The 15997-nt window shown below is 38.2% G+C and overlaps 1 protein-coding gene across 34 annotated transcripts in view; it reads left to right on the forward strand.

The window, feature by feature from the left end:
- MADD (MAP kinase activating death domain) overlaps positions 1–15997 on the forward strand; it is a 57197-nt gene that overhangs the window by 39376 nt on the left and 1824 nt on the right. For 18 of the 34 annotated variants that reach the window (XM_054400431.1, XM_054400433.1, XM_054400436.1 and 15 more), the window contains 7 exons: positions 74–184; positions 1270–1377; positions 1461–1625; positions 2916–2988; positions 4792–4898; positions 10680–10749; positions 15515–15561. In XM_054400431.1, coding sequence (XP_054256406.1) covers positions 74–184; positions 1270–1377; positions 1461–1625; positions 2916–2988; positions 4792–4898; positions 10680–10749; positions 15515–15561 — 681 coding nt within the window. Of the gene's footprint in view, positions 1–73; positions 185–1269; positions 1378–1460; positions 1626–2915; positions 2989–4791; positions 4899–10410; positions 10420–10679; positions 10750–15514; positions 15562–15997 lie in introns of all 34 variants that reach the window. The other 16 variants (XM_054400432.1, XM_054400434.1, XM_054400435.1 and 13 more) reach the window with 3 other exon arrangements.

Here is a 15997-nt window from a genome sequence, read left to right on the forward strand (position 1 = left end):
CCCTGATTTTGGGAGGAAGGGATTGCTTCCTGTCAATAGAGAGTATGTAACTGTCTTTATATCTGCCTTCTAGGTGAACAAGAATGACATTAGGAAAAAGGTACGTCGTCTAATGGGAAAATCACATATTGGATTGGTGCACAGCCAGCAAATCAATGATGTCCTGGACAAACTTGCCAATCTGGTGAGTAAAACAGTGTTGAGTGAAGTATCTGTAGGAGCTACAGCAGAGAGTGGGGAAAAAAAATCTGAAAATCCTTCTATAAATGCTCTACAACAATGATTTAAAAATAAGTAATTAAATTGAATTATCAAATACTGCCTTCACAGGTATAGAATACGGATTGTGATTGTATGACCCTGCTTATAATTTTATAATGTTCACAGGATGTTAGAGGTTGGAAGGGACCTCCAAAGATCATCAAGTCCAACTCCCCTGCTAGAGCAGGACCATAGAATCTAGCACAGGTTGCACAGGAACACATCCAGATGGGTCTTGAAAGCCTCCAGAGAAGGAGACTCCACAACCCTTTGCACAGTTATCAGTTAGAACTGCAATATAAATAAGTATAAACATCACACTTTGGTACCATAGTTTTATGCAATCCTAATGCTTTCTTAGTATTGTTTCTGTGTGTGGAAACCTTTATTCTGTGAGTGGAGCAAATATTTAGTTTTCCATTGATTTCCAGGTCATTACAAGACTTGTAGCAGTCAGTTTCTATACAAAACTGTTTCTCCTGTCAGCTGCCGTGCAGAGTAAACCTTATGTCCTGTAATGCTTCCTAAGAATTTAGGCTGACATTTAAGTTAATGGAACTAGTCAGCTTTTAACACAACCATCACCAGAGTGGTTGCAATTTAAGTCCTTTGCAAGAGTATTTTTCAAAATATTTTTACATTTGGAACTTACAAACCACAAAATCATCCTACAATAAATTGTGAGGAAGCAGACCAGTATATTGTAATGTTACTGGAACCCAGACACCTCACTGTCTCATGCTGAGTGTGATACCAGTATGAATGTCGTTGTATGCTGTGATGTCTTTTGTAGCCACACTTGTTGAAACAAGTCCCACTCATTGAAACTGAACTTACTAGAGGATCTTGCTTAGGACTATCCAAAATTGCCTCCAATTGGCTGTATTAAAAACACCTTTTGTTTGTTGAAAGTGCTTCTAGTGTCAGCTGATGGACTGTTTTCCAATAGATAGGAGAAACTGATTTCAAAGTTCATTAAAGATTACTTTTTTTTTTTTATTCTACTAGAGTGGACGTGAGCTTCCTGTGAGACCCAGTGGCAGTCGTCACATCAAGAAGCAGACTTTTGTGGTACATGCTGGGACAGACACAACAGGAGACATATTTTTCATGGAGGTAGAGACAGGGATAATGTTGAGGGAGCTAGTGCCACTCAAGAAATAATACTAGAAATCTTATGTAATACTTTGTGCTTCCAGGTATGTGATGATTGCATTGTGCTGAGAAGCAACATCGGAACTGTGTATGAACGTTGGTGGTATGAGAAACTCATCAACATGACTTACTGTCCCAAAACAAAAGTGCTGTGCCTTTGGAGGAGGAATGGTCAGGAAACACAACTGAACAAGTTCTACACAAAGAAGGTATGGGTCTTATTTGATGGATGCAATCCTGAGGGAAAACTGAATAGAACAAACACATCCTTCGTGTGTCACAGTCCATGTTTAATCAAAACCCAGCATTCTCTCTCCCACACTGGTTACTAAACTGCTGTTTAGCAGCAGTTAACAGCTTGGAGATGTTTGAACAGCGCTGACATCTGAAGCTGGCGTTATGCTTTGTTGTTTGCCTGAAGACAGTAGTACAACAGGATATAACTTAAGAAATTCCATATGTTGCTTTTACTTGTTAGGGTTTGGTTTTTTTTGGGCTTTTTTCGGTTGGGGGAAAGCATCAGTGTTATTAAATATTGCATGAGTTTGCAGGCTTATAAATGTCACAAAAATACTGTAGTAAATTAGTGAGGAAAAAGCTAAATAAACAATGTCGTAGTAATTGATGGAGTTGATTGTGCCATTTTTAATGACAAACGTAAACTGACAAAATAGATAAAAATTTTTCTCCCTAGGCCCATGTTTGATTTTTATTCCATGTATGCCTATATTCTCCACTAATATGAAAGCTCTTCTCCTTATGATTAATTGCAAATATAAAGAAATAGTTTGAACCTAATAGAAAAACTTCAATAATTCTTCAGAACTCCAGTAACTCATACATAATGAACAGTAAACAAAAGATAAAGATTTGTAAATGCAAGTAATATAATGAAAGGTTATTATCTTTGAGATTTGTAAAGGGGTTAGACTTCTTCAAAATCATAATGCAGATGTGAATACGAAGGGAAGGAGGACAAAAGCAGAGTGCTACAGAAGTTACCTGGAAAATTAAATGCATATATCTTGAGCTTTGCCTAGAAACTTCTGTTCTGAGATTATGGTTCAACTATTACTTGATACTAGAGAGGAGTTGGAGGAAGATAAATAGAAGAATATGACATAAGGAAATTTTTATGAGTAACAAAAAAAGAGATCATACAAGCATGATCAGCAACACTGATTGCTGGAAGCCAAAAGAAAGGGAAGGACTGTGCTACTGCTTTGAGACTTTACTCAGTTACCTAGTGAAGAAAAACTTCTTTAGAATACATGTGAGCATGTGGCAAGCCATGAACTCTTCTCTAGCTCATGCTATGAAAGCATATGAAATAGTTTCTCTTGAAAAATAAATTTGATTAAATGTGGTTGAACTTTATAGGCATGTTGTCATTGCTTTTTACACAGGGCTTGTCATTTTTGTAGGATCTTAGAATCTTGATATTCTTTTCAATTAGCAATTTGGAAAAATAACATTTTATTACTCTTCTGTCATGTTAGTGTCGGGAATTATACTACTGTGTAAAAGACAGTATGGAGAGAGCAGCAGCAAGACAGCAAAGCATTAAACCAGGTAAAAGATTTTGCTTATTGGGAACTTTTGTTGTTTAATCTGCAGTCAACAATTTTTAAAAATTAATTTAATTTTATTATTAATTAATGTCTTCTAATATAATGTCCTTTTACTTGGAAATTTGGGGATGGATTTGTACAGCTGTATGCACAAATCTTAGTGTTACCGTTACCTTGTCTCCATGTACCTCATTCTAAATGCAAATGTAGAAAGCTCTTGTATAAAGAAGAGTTACATAGAAGGAGGACAAGCTGTCGGTGAAATAGTGAGAAAAGATTTCATTTTCTCTTCATGGCTGGCTAGCTACTCCTAATATTTACAACTGAGACACAGAGCTGCATTGTTCACTTTGAGAATGGAAGCTAACAAATACGCTTTCTGCAGACTTTCAGTGCATAATACTTTTCTATTTTGTACAGTTTCATACTGGTGCAGCTAACCCAGTGGCCTTATATCAGCATAACTTAGCCAGTGTAGACATTCTTCTTAACTTCACACCATCATTTTGGACAGTATAGTATAGTTGTAATGCTACTTTGGTTTCCCTGTTGAGTTTAAAAAAAAAAAAAAAAACTAGAGAAGCGGACTTGCAGTTTTGGGAGACTGAGTTCTTGGAAGGTGATTTTTCCATTTTTCATAGTTCCTAGAGAGCCACCAGTGCTGTATGTACCTGGATAACAAACATGAAGATGGCTTATTATATATATATATGTTTCTTCCTTGCTGGAGACTATTTGCAGGTTCAGAGTAACACTAGTGTGGTTTTGTGTTTTCAAGTTTGATTTTTGTTGCAACTGTTTACTTTTTTCAAGCAGATGCTAGGATTTTGGGAGCCATGCTTTGAGGTACAAACCTCTTTTACCTCTGTCTTAATGACAAATATAAAGGTTTTACATTTGATACTCATAGCTGGCATCAGCATGACTGAGAAAATTACTTCTAAGTCTAGCAGCCTAATTAGCTGTTGGACCTTGGAAGAGCCACCGTTTTCTGCTTCCTAACATTAGTCCCGTTTAATTTGAGGAGGGGAAGGAAGAACTGAAATTTCCCAGAGGGTAGAGGAGGCACAAGTGCCCTAGAAAGCTATTTTAGGAATTTGGCAATAATGCAGGATTAAAAATGTGTTTGAAAGCCTTTTTTTTTTTTTTTTTTTTTTTAGAGTTCAGTGGTTCTGAACAAACGATGATTTAAAAAAATTGTTGTAAGAAAGAATATTCTATCCGAACTGAATGATGCAAAGGAAATTAATATGCCTAGAGTGTCATCTATTAATGTCCTCTATCAAATTGCTGTTGTTGTAACCATATTGACTTTTTCATTGCTGAAGGCTTAAAACAATGCCATACAAAATTATCAAGTTCAGAAATGTGACCTTACTTTGTACTTACTTATGTGCTTGCACTTAAGACTGTGCTGTCTGTGTTATTACTGCAGTGTCTTACCGTGCAGAAATGAAACAAACAGAACCCCAATAACATAAATAAAAACTGAGCTGACATCAACATCCCTTCATGTAACCAGGATAAAATTTGCTATGATATTTTCAAGTCTAGTGGTTCTCAGAAGGCTGTCATTAGTTAGTGGACTTCACTGGAATACTCCTTACTATTCCTGGTAGTGACCTCTTGCTGTGCACATCAAATGGAAATTAAGTTTTTATTGGTTTGTATTTCCCTTCCATATAGCTGATTACTTTCTGTTCTTCTTCTCTTTCTTTGGCTTTTTGTTTGGTTTTGTTTGATTTTTTTTTTAATTTTATTTTTTGTGTTGTTTTTGTTTGTTTGTTTTGTTTTCAAATCACAGGTCCTGAGTTGGGTGGTGAGTTTCCTGTGCAAGATATGAAAACTGGTGAAGGAGGTCTTCTTCAGGTCACACTGGAAGGAATTAACCTGAAGTTTATGCACAGTCAGGTATGAGGGAAAAATCTAGGAGAAGACTGTGAGCATGAAGCTTTTTGCAGCACGCCGGTGCATGTGTTTCCTCTTCCCAGAGTACAAACAAATACAAGGGGTAGCATTAAGGGGGCAAAAAAAGCATGCATGTATTTGCACACAAACACACATGCATATATGTATGTATGTAAAAATACACTGAAATTAAATATTCTTAGGAAAACTATAATCAGCTGCAGAAAAATGTTGATACAGGTTTCAGCTTCTTGTTTCTGGTGGCCTTGAGTTGTCTAAGCACAAAGAAAATGGTAGTATTAAGGTACAGTAAAGGTAATGAATAGTAGTCTAAACTGCCATAGTGCTTCACTTGGTGCATAATACCTTGGTGGCATAAGCAGTTATCCTTAAAGGTGTGGTGTTTGAATATTGCAGCACAGAGGGCAACCTTCTGCATCGTATTTAATTTGTCTTGTTTTAAAATTTGAAAAGTAGTCTGTAGAAATTAGTATGAAAGTAAAATGGGAAAGTGGGTTTTGCTGCAACTTACCAAAAAAAAAAAAAAAAAAAAGAGGAAAAACTAGATTCTTTTATTCCTTCCAAAAGATCTTGTGGGTATAGAGGAAACACAACTAAAGTTGCCATTTCTTCCTTTCTCTAGATGTTGTTTCTGTTGCTTCCTTTAATCCTTGTGTTTTATTTTGCTTTGTGTTTTTTTGTTTTGCATATGATATTAAATGCATGCTATGCTAGACAGTAGAATCAGCTGGGGGGGCAAGAGAGAGAGAAGCTTCTGTCAGTCCTCTGTGAAGTGTTTTTTCCTTTCCTCTCCTCTTGACTAGACTTCTCTCCCCACACAAGCTTTGTTCTTCTTGGAGGATACATCAGTGTAGATCCAACTGGAAGTGCACGTGCATCTCAAACAAACATGCTCAGAATCTTTAATACTTCTCCCAGGGTCACAGAAGCACCATGTGCCTCTGAGTTCCTGTGTGAAAGTGTAAGGGGCAGAGACTTGTGAACCTCCTCCTTCAATTTTCTTCCTCTCTGCTAACAGGGTAGAACCTGGACTACAGCTGGCCTGCTGTAGTTATTCAAACCTACTCCTGTAATAGAAAAATCTAACTGAGTTATAGATGACTCTTTCATAAATGAGCAGCCAGGCATTTGCAGTGAGAAAAGTTATATAAGAAAGTAGTCACATCATCATGTTTTTTTAAGTGTATCAGACATCTTCATAAAACAAAGACACTCAGTGTTAAGCACGTAGTGAGCACAGATGCATCTGTCCAAAGAAAAACTCGGTAAGTCCTAGAATGTACCATTGTCCTTAAATGCAAAGCCTTTTTTTCCCCTGGAAGAACAGAATCACATTCTGAAAGAATCCTTAGGTAAACCTAGTACTGATTGTTACTATGTGACTGTCAGAACCATTACTGGTTGAATTTTGTGCCACACATAGTCCTGTGCTAGCACCAGCACTCCTTGAGCACTAGCTTTATCATATCCTTCATTACAGAGAAGAGTGTTCTAAATGGCCCTCTGTGATGAAAATTACTACCTATTTTCTGGAAGACATGCCTGTGCAGGTCAGGCTTGGGAAGTATGCTAGCTGTTGCTGTCCTGAACCATCATTCCTCCTCTTCATGATCTTTCCAGTGAGGCTGTAGACAAAGTGAATTTCCATTACTTAAGATACACAGTTGTGGAAAATAGACTTAATTAATTCAGTATGTTTAATTCTTGGTCTATTTGATTTACATTGGCAACTGACAAGGAGTTCAGTACCCTTGTTTTCCTCTCAAAGTGTCTAGACAGATATGAAAAGTCTGCCATTTGAGGGTCTGTATAGAATGGCCAACTGTAGCAGTTATGTAGAGGACTCCTACTAGTTGCACCATACAAAAAAAATCCTCTCCAGTTCCATGGAGCTAAAGGGTGTTTGCATTCTCATTCTAAAACTCATCAACCAGTCTGCTTTCTGAATAAAACATCTGCTATTGTTGATAAATTGTCCTTTCTGCTTCCCATTGAAATTGTATTAATTGCCTAATTCCTTAAAGCAGAATATATACCTGAGTGTGATGTTGGAGAAGGGAAAAGCTATGGATGTCATCCATCTGGACTTCTGTAAGGCCTTTGACATGGTCCCCAATATGCTTCTCCCCAGGCTGGAGAAATAAATTTGATTAGCAGACTGTTTGGTGGATAAGGAATTGGTTGGATGATTGTATTCAGAGGGTAGTGATCAACAGTTAGATGTCCATATGAAGATCAGTGGCAAGTGGTGTCTCTCAGGGGTCCATACTGGGACCAGTGCTGTTCAGTATCTCCATCAATGACGTAGCAAGATCCTCAGCACCCTCAGCAAGTTTGCAGACTACCAAGCTGAGTGGTGTGGTTGGCATGCCCTAGGGATTGGATGCCATTCAGAGGGACCTGGACAACCTTTATGTGAACCTCGGGTCCTGCACCTGGTGTGGAGCAATCCCTCTTATCAGTAGAGGAAGTGGGATTGGATTGAGAGCAGCCCTGCAGGGAAGGGCTTGGAGGTACTGAAAGGAGGTAGATGAAGGTAGATGGACGTAGATGAGGTAGATGAAAAGCTGGACATGAGCTGACAATGTGTGCTCACAGCTCAGAAGCCCAACGATATCCTGGACAGCATCAAGAGAAGTGGGGCCAGCAGTCTGAGGAAAGGAATTCTGTCTCTTTATCCTGATGAGATCTCACCTGGTGTGCTGTGTCCAGCTCTGGAGTCCTCAGAGCAAGAAAAAACACAGACCTGTTGGTGTGGGTCCACAGGAGGGCCTCAGAAGTATTCAAGGGGCTGAAACACCTCTCCTTTGAGCAGAGGCTGAGAGAGTTGAGTTCAGCCTAGAGAAGAGAAAGCTCTGGGGAGACCTTAGTATGGCCTTTCAGTACTTAAATGGGGCCTATAAGAAAGATGGGGACAATCTTTAGCAGGGCCTGTTGCAGCAGGACAAGGGGTGATGATTTTAAACTAAGAAAGGGTAAATTTAGACTAGATATAAGGAAGGAATTTTTTACAGTGAGGGTGGTGAAACACTGGCACTGGTTGTCCAAAGAGGTGGTAGAAGCCCCATCCCTGGAAACACTCAAGGTCATTAAACTAAGGGATTTCTGTTGCTCTGCTTGGTGGACATGGTAGAGATAATTCATTTAGAACATAGGAAAAGGTGTTTATACTTAGAAAAAACAAAAATAAGTGGAGTCTGCTCTGTCCTATGTGAGTTGACTGCACATACTGCATCAGTGTTAATATGATGCTTGCTTTTATGAAACTGTTTGAAGGCTCTTGATTTCAGTTTGTATACTTTCTTACTGCCTTGTGAATTCCTCAAGAAACATCTTAGATTCATGGTAGGCTAATTGTCTTTAGTGTTCACAAATTGTCTTGCCATGCTGGAATCACACAGAAGTTTAAGAAAAAACACTGAGTCTGTGCCTAGCAGGTCAGAGGAAGCCCTTTGGCATAGGGAGGAATCAAAGACATGTTGGACATTGGCAGTTTATTCTGAGTTTACATCTACAAATTGTGCTATAATATTGGGACTCAGTAACTGTCCCCATTATGAATTCATCTGTGTCAGGAATAGGTGGAAGCTTAATAAAATGTAGCAGGCACATGTCCATCTACAGTAGGATCCACACTGAATGCTCTGTCTTGAAGAACCACAGGTTCCCTAGGGTAAGTAACTTATTTCCTTTGCACTTTGTTTTCTGATTGAGTAAGAGGAAAGCATCTCTGTCCCTTAATCAGCATAGCAAGAAATTGCCCATGAACTCATATGTCTTCTGAAAATGGATAACTTAGAGTAATTGTGATGAACTCAACAAATTCTCATCCTGCTCATAGCTCTTGTGGAAATGCAGCACTCTTAAACATGAGCACCTGGGGTGTCAAATCTTTTAGGCAAGTCTTCAAGTTAGCAGGTGAAACAACCAATGTTTTACCTGAGCCTTACTTTTGAGTTTCTCAGTTTTGTGCTTCACACTACAGTAAAAGAACTTTTCAGAAAATGTATTGCAGAAGAAGGAAACTAAGTGCAATAAAAAAAGGTATTCTGTCATTGACTTGTTTATTCCATAACTCTTCCTAAATTAATAAAATGGTTTTGACCAACTAAAGTAGCACAGAATATGGGCAAAAACAAGCAAACAAAAAGATGGGATTAAGTTTCCTTTCCCTTGAGTGCTTGAATGTAAGCTGAAAGCAAGCTTCAGATTCGCTGTTTGAGTGGAAGTTAATTTTTAGTTGGTTTTTTTGAGCACAAAAATATCTTTTGTCCATTTGTTAGTTTTCTGCTAATGAAAAGAATAATAATCCTCCTTTGACTTGAAAATCAGCCTGAATTCTGTTAGGTGTGTGTGGTGCTTTTACTGATCTCTCTTGATACAGACAAACCTGTTGCTTAAAAAGAAATGTAATTTCTGGTGTTGACTTTGTCTTTCTTGCAAGGGTAGGTAGCATTCCATCTATGATTACAGGAGTGTTGCTAATACTGGATTCAGGAGGATTGCAGAGTTTCCTTTTTTTCAAAAAGAATGAAGTTTCTGTAGTAAAGCTTTTTAAAAAAGCTCCTGAGGTAATAAAGTCATAAATGTATGGACACTGAAAGCACCAATCCAGACTGAAGTAATAGTCTTGCAAGTGTCTCTCTAAGGTGTTTGATGTAGCTTTACACTTAATGTTAGTGTAGTGTTACTCTGTTTCTCTTGCCTTGTATAAGCAAGTATGTGAGAAACTGGAATATGGAATTGATTAGAAGTATCACTTTCTACAGCTTCTTAGGTTTGGGTAACGTCTCTCACGCTGTGGTGATGTGCCTATGAGAAGTGACTGGTTTGTGTCTTGAAATAGATTGAATATTGAACAAACTCCTTATGTTCAGAGAACTTGTTTATGCAATCTTGACACTTAGGTTCTGGACTGAAAAACCTAGTTATGTCGTTCAGCTGTTTTATCTTTTGGAGTTCACCTATGTAAAACACAAGTTTAAGGCAGTTTTGTTTTCCAAATGACTGCTCAGCTGGCAGCAACCATATGTGAAGTGAGCAAATACAGAACAGTTCAGACTTTACCATCCAGCTTAAAGCTGAAGACTTATAGTGACTGCTAAAGGGGACAGTTCCAAGAGTAAATCTGCAGCTCATATGTCTTGAACTGTAGTAAAAGCTTAAATGGCAAGGCTGTCAGGGAGAAGGAAGATTCAATTCAACTACAATAAGTCAGGAGGATCAGTGTAAGAGTAGGAAGTGTAGTGGCCCTTACCTGCCCTCTGTGCTGGAGGAGGATGCATGGAGGGGCAGAAACTAGCTGGGATGGATCAAAGGCTACAAATTCTGCCAAATTTGGGAGCCAGCTTTTTCCTTGTCCTCCTGTTGTATTTCAGATGTGTTGGTATTCTTTTTGCAATAACTCATTTGAGTGTCTGAAGGGGTAGCAATGTTGGATATGTCAGAGTTACTAACTCCTTCGTTTCTCTTCCATGCTTTCTCCTCCTGCAAGGAGCGGAAGGTACTTCATCTTCTGCTGTCTTCGCTTCTTAGCACTTTTAAGTTACTTGTTGATTTCTAGCATTGTGGCAAGTTTGTCTTTTGAATGTTTATTTCACCCTTTATTTATATATTAAACTAAATTAACTGATGGTGTATGCTATAACACTTCAGGTTGTATCTGCTGTGATGATGTTTTTGTTTAATTTGGGTTTTTGTTTAAAAAAGAAAAAAGAAAAGAAAATGACTAATTTTACTTTACTTTTCCTCCTGTTTTTCTAGGTTTTCATAGAGCTGAATCACATTAAAAAGTGCAATACTGTGCGAGGAGTCTTTGTCCTGGAGGAATTTGGTAATTACATTATTTTGATATTAGGTCTGTACTCACATGGCAGTAACTCAAATTTCCAGCCTTCAGTTCAGAGTTGCACTGCAGTTTCAAAGATGGGAGCCAAACGTAGATTGCACATGAGAAATTGCCTGAGAGATGGGTGACAACGTTAAAATATATAGATTAATTTCCATCATATTAAGCTCTGTGGCCTAGGTGTGTTTTGTTAATAGAGAGGATGCTTTGAGTCTTTTGAAGCAGGCAGAACAACAGTTAAACTTGGATGTGTGTCGGAATTTTCTTTGGTATGATCCTTCTTCATCCAAGAATCCATTTATAAGCAGGTCTTACAGTTCTTTCTTAACACACCATGCGTTCATTAAAAAGAATCACTGCTGATTGCAAAGTTTCCTTTTTGCTCTGTGTGGAATTTAATTTTTGTTCAGTGGAGCATAATGGGTTTTGTCAGGTTGCATTCTGGTTCTGTTTCAAAGGGTGACCGGTTAAGAGTAGGAAAGTGAAAGGTTAAGGAGAATGGAAAATTTGTGCTGTTTTGGTCAGTTATTGATGTTATGTAGTATCTGCCTACAAGCAAGGCAGATGCCTATTCTAGTTTGAGGAAACTTCTGAGTTACTATTCAGTGTCAGTGTCATTCACACTGTGCTTAACTAGAGTCTGCAAAAAAAATGAGCAACTTCAGCTGCAGCTGCCCAGAAGAGTGATCCACATGCTTGTCTTGAAATAGTCCCCAAACTCATATTGATTTATTCTTCCACTCATCTGTGAGACATTTGTCTAGATCTTCAGTTTGTTTAACAAATATGTAAAAAGAAGATAAAATGACAGCATTCTTTCCATAGTAGATAAACATCCATACTTTGGCCTTTAATTAGAATAGAAATTAACAGCCCCCTTTACCAAGACTCTCATTTATTCTTCGGTGTAGTGAAGAGAATGCTCTGGCTGAGGGATTCTCTCTTTAGAGTTATTATGAGATTGCTGAAATTAATGTCTTTGTTCATAACAATGTGTTGTCTGCTGTTGTAGGTGAAAAAGCTGTAACATATTCAAATGCAAAAGCCTTTCTTGTTTGCAATACATTGATCTTCCAGAAGTTTGGGATTTGAATTTGTGAACAATTTTTTCCCTGTTTTCTGAAAATGTTTTTTATGGTTCAAAAGATCACATCAGTATATTTAAACTCTGAAAATTTTTAGACAGTTTAGATGGTCAGAAGGTATCCGTGCTTTGTGGTTGCATATTCCTTTGACACCATGTTTTCTCCTTAATGGCTATGATTCATTTTACTACTTACAGAAATTGCTTAAGACTATAAAAGAGTATTGATGAGCTTTACAAAGAGAAGAATTCAGAAGCCGTAAAGAATAACTTCAGCTCCTGAAATCTTTAACTCAAAAGAAATTACTTGGATCAGAAGTGAATTTTGGATCATATTTTTGAGAGGTTTTAGAACAAAAGAATTCTTTTAATTTTATATTACACAAGAAGAAAAACAGTGTTTGACTTAATTATTTCCAGTCAACTTCTGTGGACGACTGTGCAATACAGCATTTACCCCTAAATAATATCTGTAATGACTTAAAGAAAAAGAAATTATTTTTTTACAGGAAATTTTGTAATTAAGGGCCTATTGCAAAAGATAGAATTGTAATGTAGAATTTATGGAGGGTAATAAGAGATAATTTAAGGTAGACTGGGAGTTGGACACTGCAAGCAAAAACTGAGAAATTAAACCAATTAAGTGAAAAATAACCATTCCCAAAACAGAGGTCACAGACAAGAACCAATTTAAATGTACCCAGTGAGATTTACAATTTGCCCATCTAGCTAATGAAGAGAAAGAATAAAGGAAGAAAGATATTGCAGGGAAGCTAACCTTTCTTCTTGTGCATGGATGGGAGACAGACCTCCTTGGAGCTGCTTTTAATTGTTCTCAAGATGGGAAGATATGCCAATCTGTTTGTGTTCATTGTTTAATAGTAAACAAACAGCATGCAGCAAATACCTGTGTGCTCTAAAGAATTAAACTGTTTAGCTGTGTTAAACATTGTGAACTTTGCAATCAGATTCATTATGGTAGGAGTATACTCTTCTTAGAAAGGCAGAGAGTGGTAAGCACGCATACTCCAGTCAGATGGGAAATAGTTCAGTTTAAGATTTATTTAAGATTTTGCCAAGCATGAGTGTTCCAAGCTTAGTGATCTCACAGCAGGAGATTAAAGGTCTGTTTGTGTTCATGATGGGTTTAGATGGCAGCCCAAAAGTTGGAATTGTGATTTCAGAGCAGGATGCAAGCAGAGGTTCAGGAGTTGTTGCCCACAAATGGAAGTGGAGATTTAAGTAAGTGAGGAAATGTAAGGCCCTTCCCTCTGGAATTTGAGTTACTGCTGCGTACTTGTGCTTTACTTTCTTGTGGCCCCTTCACCGCCGCTGCTATGAAAACCTTCATTCTCCAGCAGGTAAAGTGGTGTCCCCTAAACTCATTCTATGCTAGTGCCATATTTTCATTCACAGGACCAAAGGCTGCAGGATGATGCTTAATAATTTGCTCCCTTCATCCACATAGTTCAACAGCATCAGGAATAACTATTAATGTTAGAAGAAAAGTGCTTCTGCTAATCTCTTGAGGCTTGAGTCTTCTTTTCCTGTTGTTTTCTTTTATCTTTGTATTTCACAGCGGTAGTGCTTTGGCTTCTCTGAGCATAAATCCAAACCCACTCTTTTCAGTCCTCCTAACTCAGTCCTCTTAGGAGAATTTTCCCCACTGGAAGGACTGTGAAGGAGTACTTTAAGACAAGACAGCTAACTGACTGTGAAGCGGACAGACAGTATCTTGCCTAGGTGCACTCTTGTTCCCTCTCTTCCTATTCTCAATTATGATACAGGACTTTCCAGCTTCCCTTCTCTCCTTCCCTCGTGCCACAAGGTCCTTACAGCTTTCACTTCCTGCTTTTTGAAGAGTATGTTGAACTTGGAAGGTTTTTTTTGAAGAGTATGAGCAGTTGTATGTTATCCAGTGGTCAGTGAGACTTACACAGCTGTAAAAGTCCTACCCTATTTGGCTGTGGCACCAGCCTCACTCCCACCTTTATCCTCTGGTGACATGGAGTTAATATGGAACATCTGGTGCCAACGGGTAAGGTAGCTTGGATGTGCACCTCCTTATCTCCCTGACTAGTCACTGGTATCACTGGGGCAGTGCAGCCTGGGTATGCACTTCCCCTCTTTATCAGTCCTTAATGTAACTGCCAAGTCCAAGCAAAGAGAATTTAAAAGCTAAACAAAAAAACTACTTTTTGCAATCTTACTTTGTGTATTTTTTTTCCCAAAATGACAATACTGTGACATAGGGGAATTAGTAGGCACATCTAGAGTACTTTCAAACCCAGTCTGCACTGCCTTCTTTTGGCCCCTTAGAGTGTGATCTGTCTCCCTCCAGCATTTAACCATGCCATATCATAGTTGAAAAGATGACATTTGCATGGATAGGATTTGTTGTGGACTTTTTCTAGTTATTCATACTGAACTCATCTGCCTCTCTTTCTTTTCTTGTCAGTAGTACTGTGTGTAATAAAACATTTACCCTTCCTCTATGAACCTGGTATGGTTTGGTTTTGCATAATTTATGTATTGCTGCTTCTGAGTTTTTTTTTGTTGTGACACAGAAATTCCATGGCAAATTTCAGCTGTTCTGGAAAGGGAAGTATTCAGAGTTGGTCTTGGTATTCCACTGATCTTGACATTTTAAATTTGCCATCTGTATGTTCTTGGCGTGGTCTTTGTTCTTTCCTGGTGATTTCCAATGATGCCTATTCACAACAACGTTTGTAGAACAAGTGTGGGTCAGAGGCACGGTTCAGATGCAGTGCACACTGATGGGATGGTTACAGCTTGGGTTTTTACACATTCCACAATGAGAACTGTATTATGTCTGCTTCCTTTCTGTTAGTTTGAGGCAGTGCAAGGGACAAAGAGGAAAAATTCTGGATAATATTTTTTAATATTTTCTTTTTATCAATAGCCCAGTGCCCTACTTATATATGAAGCCATCTAGAAATTGAAAAGCTTGGTATTTTAAAAGTACGTGTAATTGAAATCAGTACTTTATTTTAAGGCAACTTGTTCAAAAGCAATAGATGTTTTCAGGGAGTATCTCAAGTAGATGCCATCACACACATCCTTGAGAAACTGAAAACAGCTGGGAAGCAGTCTACTAGTTTAGAAAATTTTCAGTTTTCTCCCTCTGTTTTTTTTCTCCCTAGATTTCACTAACTTTCGACAGTGTCCAACAGTTCTTTTGAGAACTGTTATTCAGCAGTGAAGGAATCCAATCTCTAAAGGAGAAATTCTTTGGGAATTGCATACTGACAGATTCGTGTGGAATTCCTGGTTTATGTTTTACCATAGTAGACATTAGGTATTTGTCATTAATTTTGCTGTCTAGCAGGAATAAGCAGTATGAGAAAAACCAGAGTCTCTTAAGAACCATCAAATATCTACTATGGTTTTCCAAACAGAGGTAGTGACATTGTTTTGCCAACCTGACTAATTTGTTCTGACACTACCAGTATCTTCAAGGACATATGTAATGTAAATGAAAAGAAGGAGGAGCATCTAAAAGTGAGGGATAGTGAGATGCCCTGTTCCTGCACTGCTATCTGTGTGCATCCTTTGCCTTTCCTATGGGAACATTGTGCTATTTGTTTCCCCTTTTCCTCTCGTTTTTTGAACTTTTTGTTTTGTCTCTTGCCCGTCCGGTTTTAGTTCCTGAAACTAAAGAAGTGGTGAGCCACAAGTACAAGACGCCAATGGTGAGTCAACTGAGATGCCTTCTGGTAGTTCTATAAAGGATTTATCTTTACATTTTCATGCCTGGAAAAAAATTACATTGAGGTTGCAGGATTTGCAACGCTAATGCTACAGTGAGTCACCAGCTGCTCTTTTATGGTAGTTTTCCATATGGGGAGGCAACAAAACTCGGTGATAGTTGTTTCTATGAAACCGGAGGAACTCACAGGTAGTGCAGAAAGTGTGGTCTTCTTTTGTTAAGAAAAAGATGCTAGGGAGGTGGTTTGCCATGAACTTCAGTGCAGTAAGACCTAGTAGAACTGTTAAAATTAAAGCAGTGCAGAACTTAATCCACAGGGCAGTTGTAAAGAGAGACCAGTTGTCTAGTTCCTGGATGTCAAATGATTGCTAACTGAACTTATTAAAAATGTCCATTCCCTTATGAAAGTGAGCAGCAAA

This window comes from Indicator indicator, chromosome 4 (genome assembly GCF_027791375.1).
Source record: "Indicator indicator isolate 239-I01 chromosome 4, UM_Iind_1.1, whole genome shotgun sequence".
NCBI lineage: Eukaryota > Metazoa > Chordata > Aves > Piciformes > Indicatoridae > Indicator > Indicator indicator.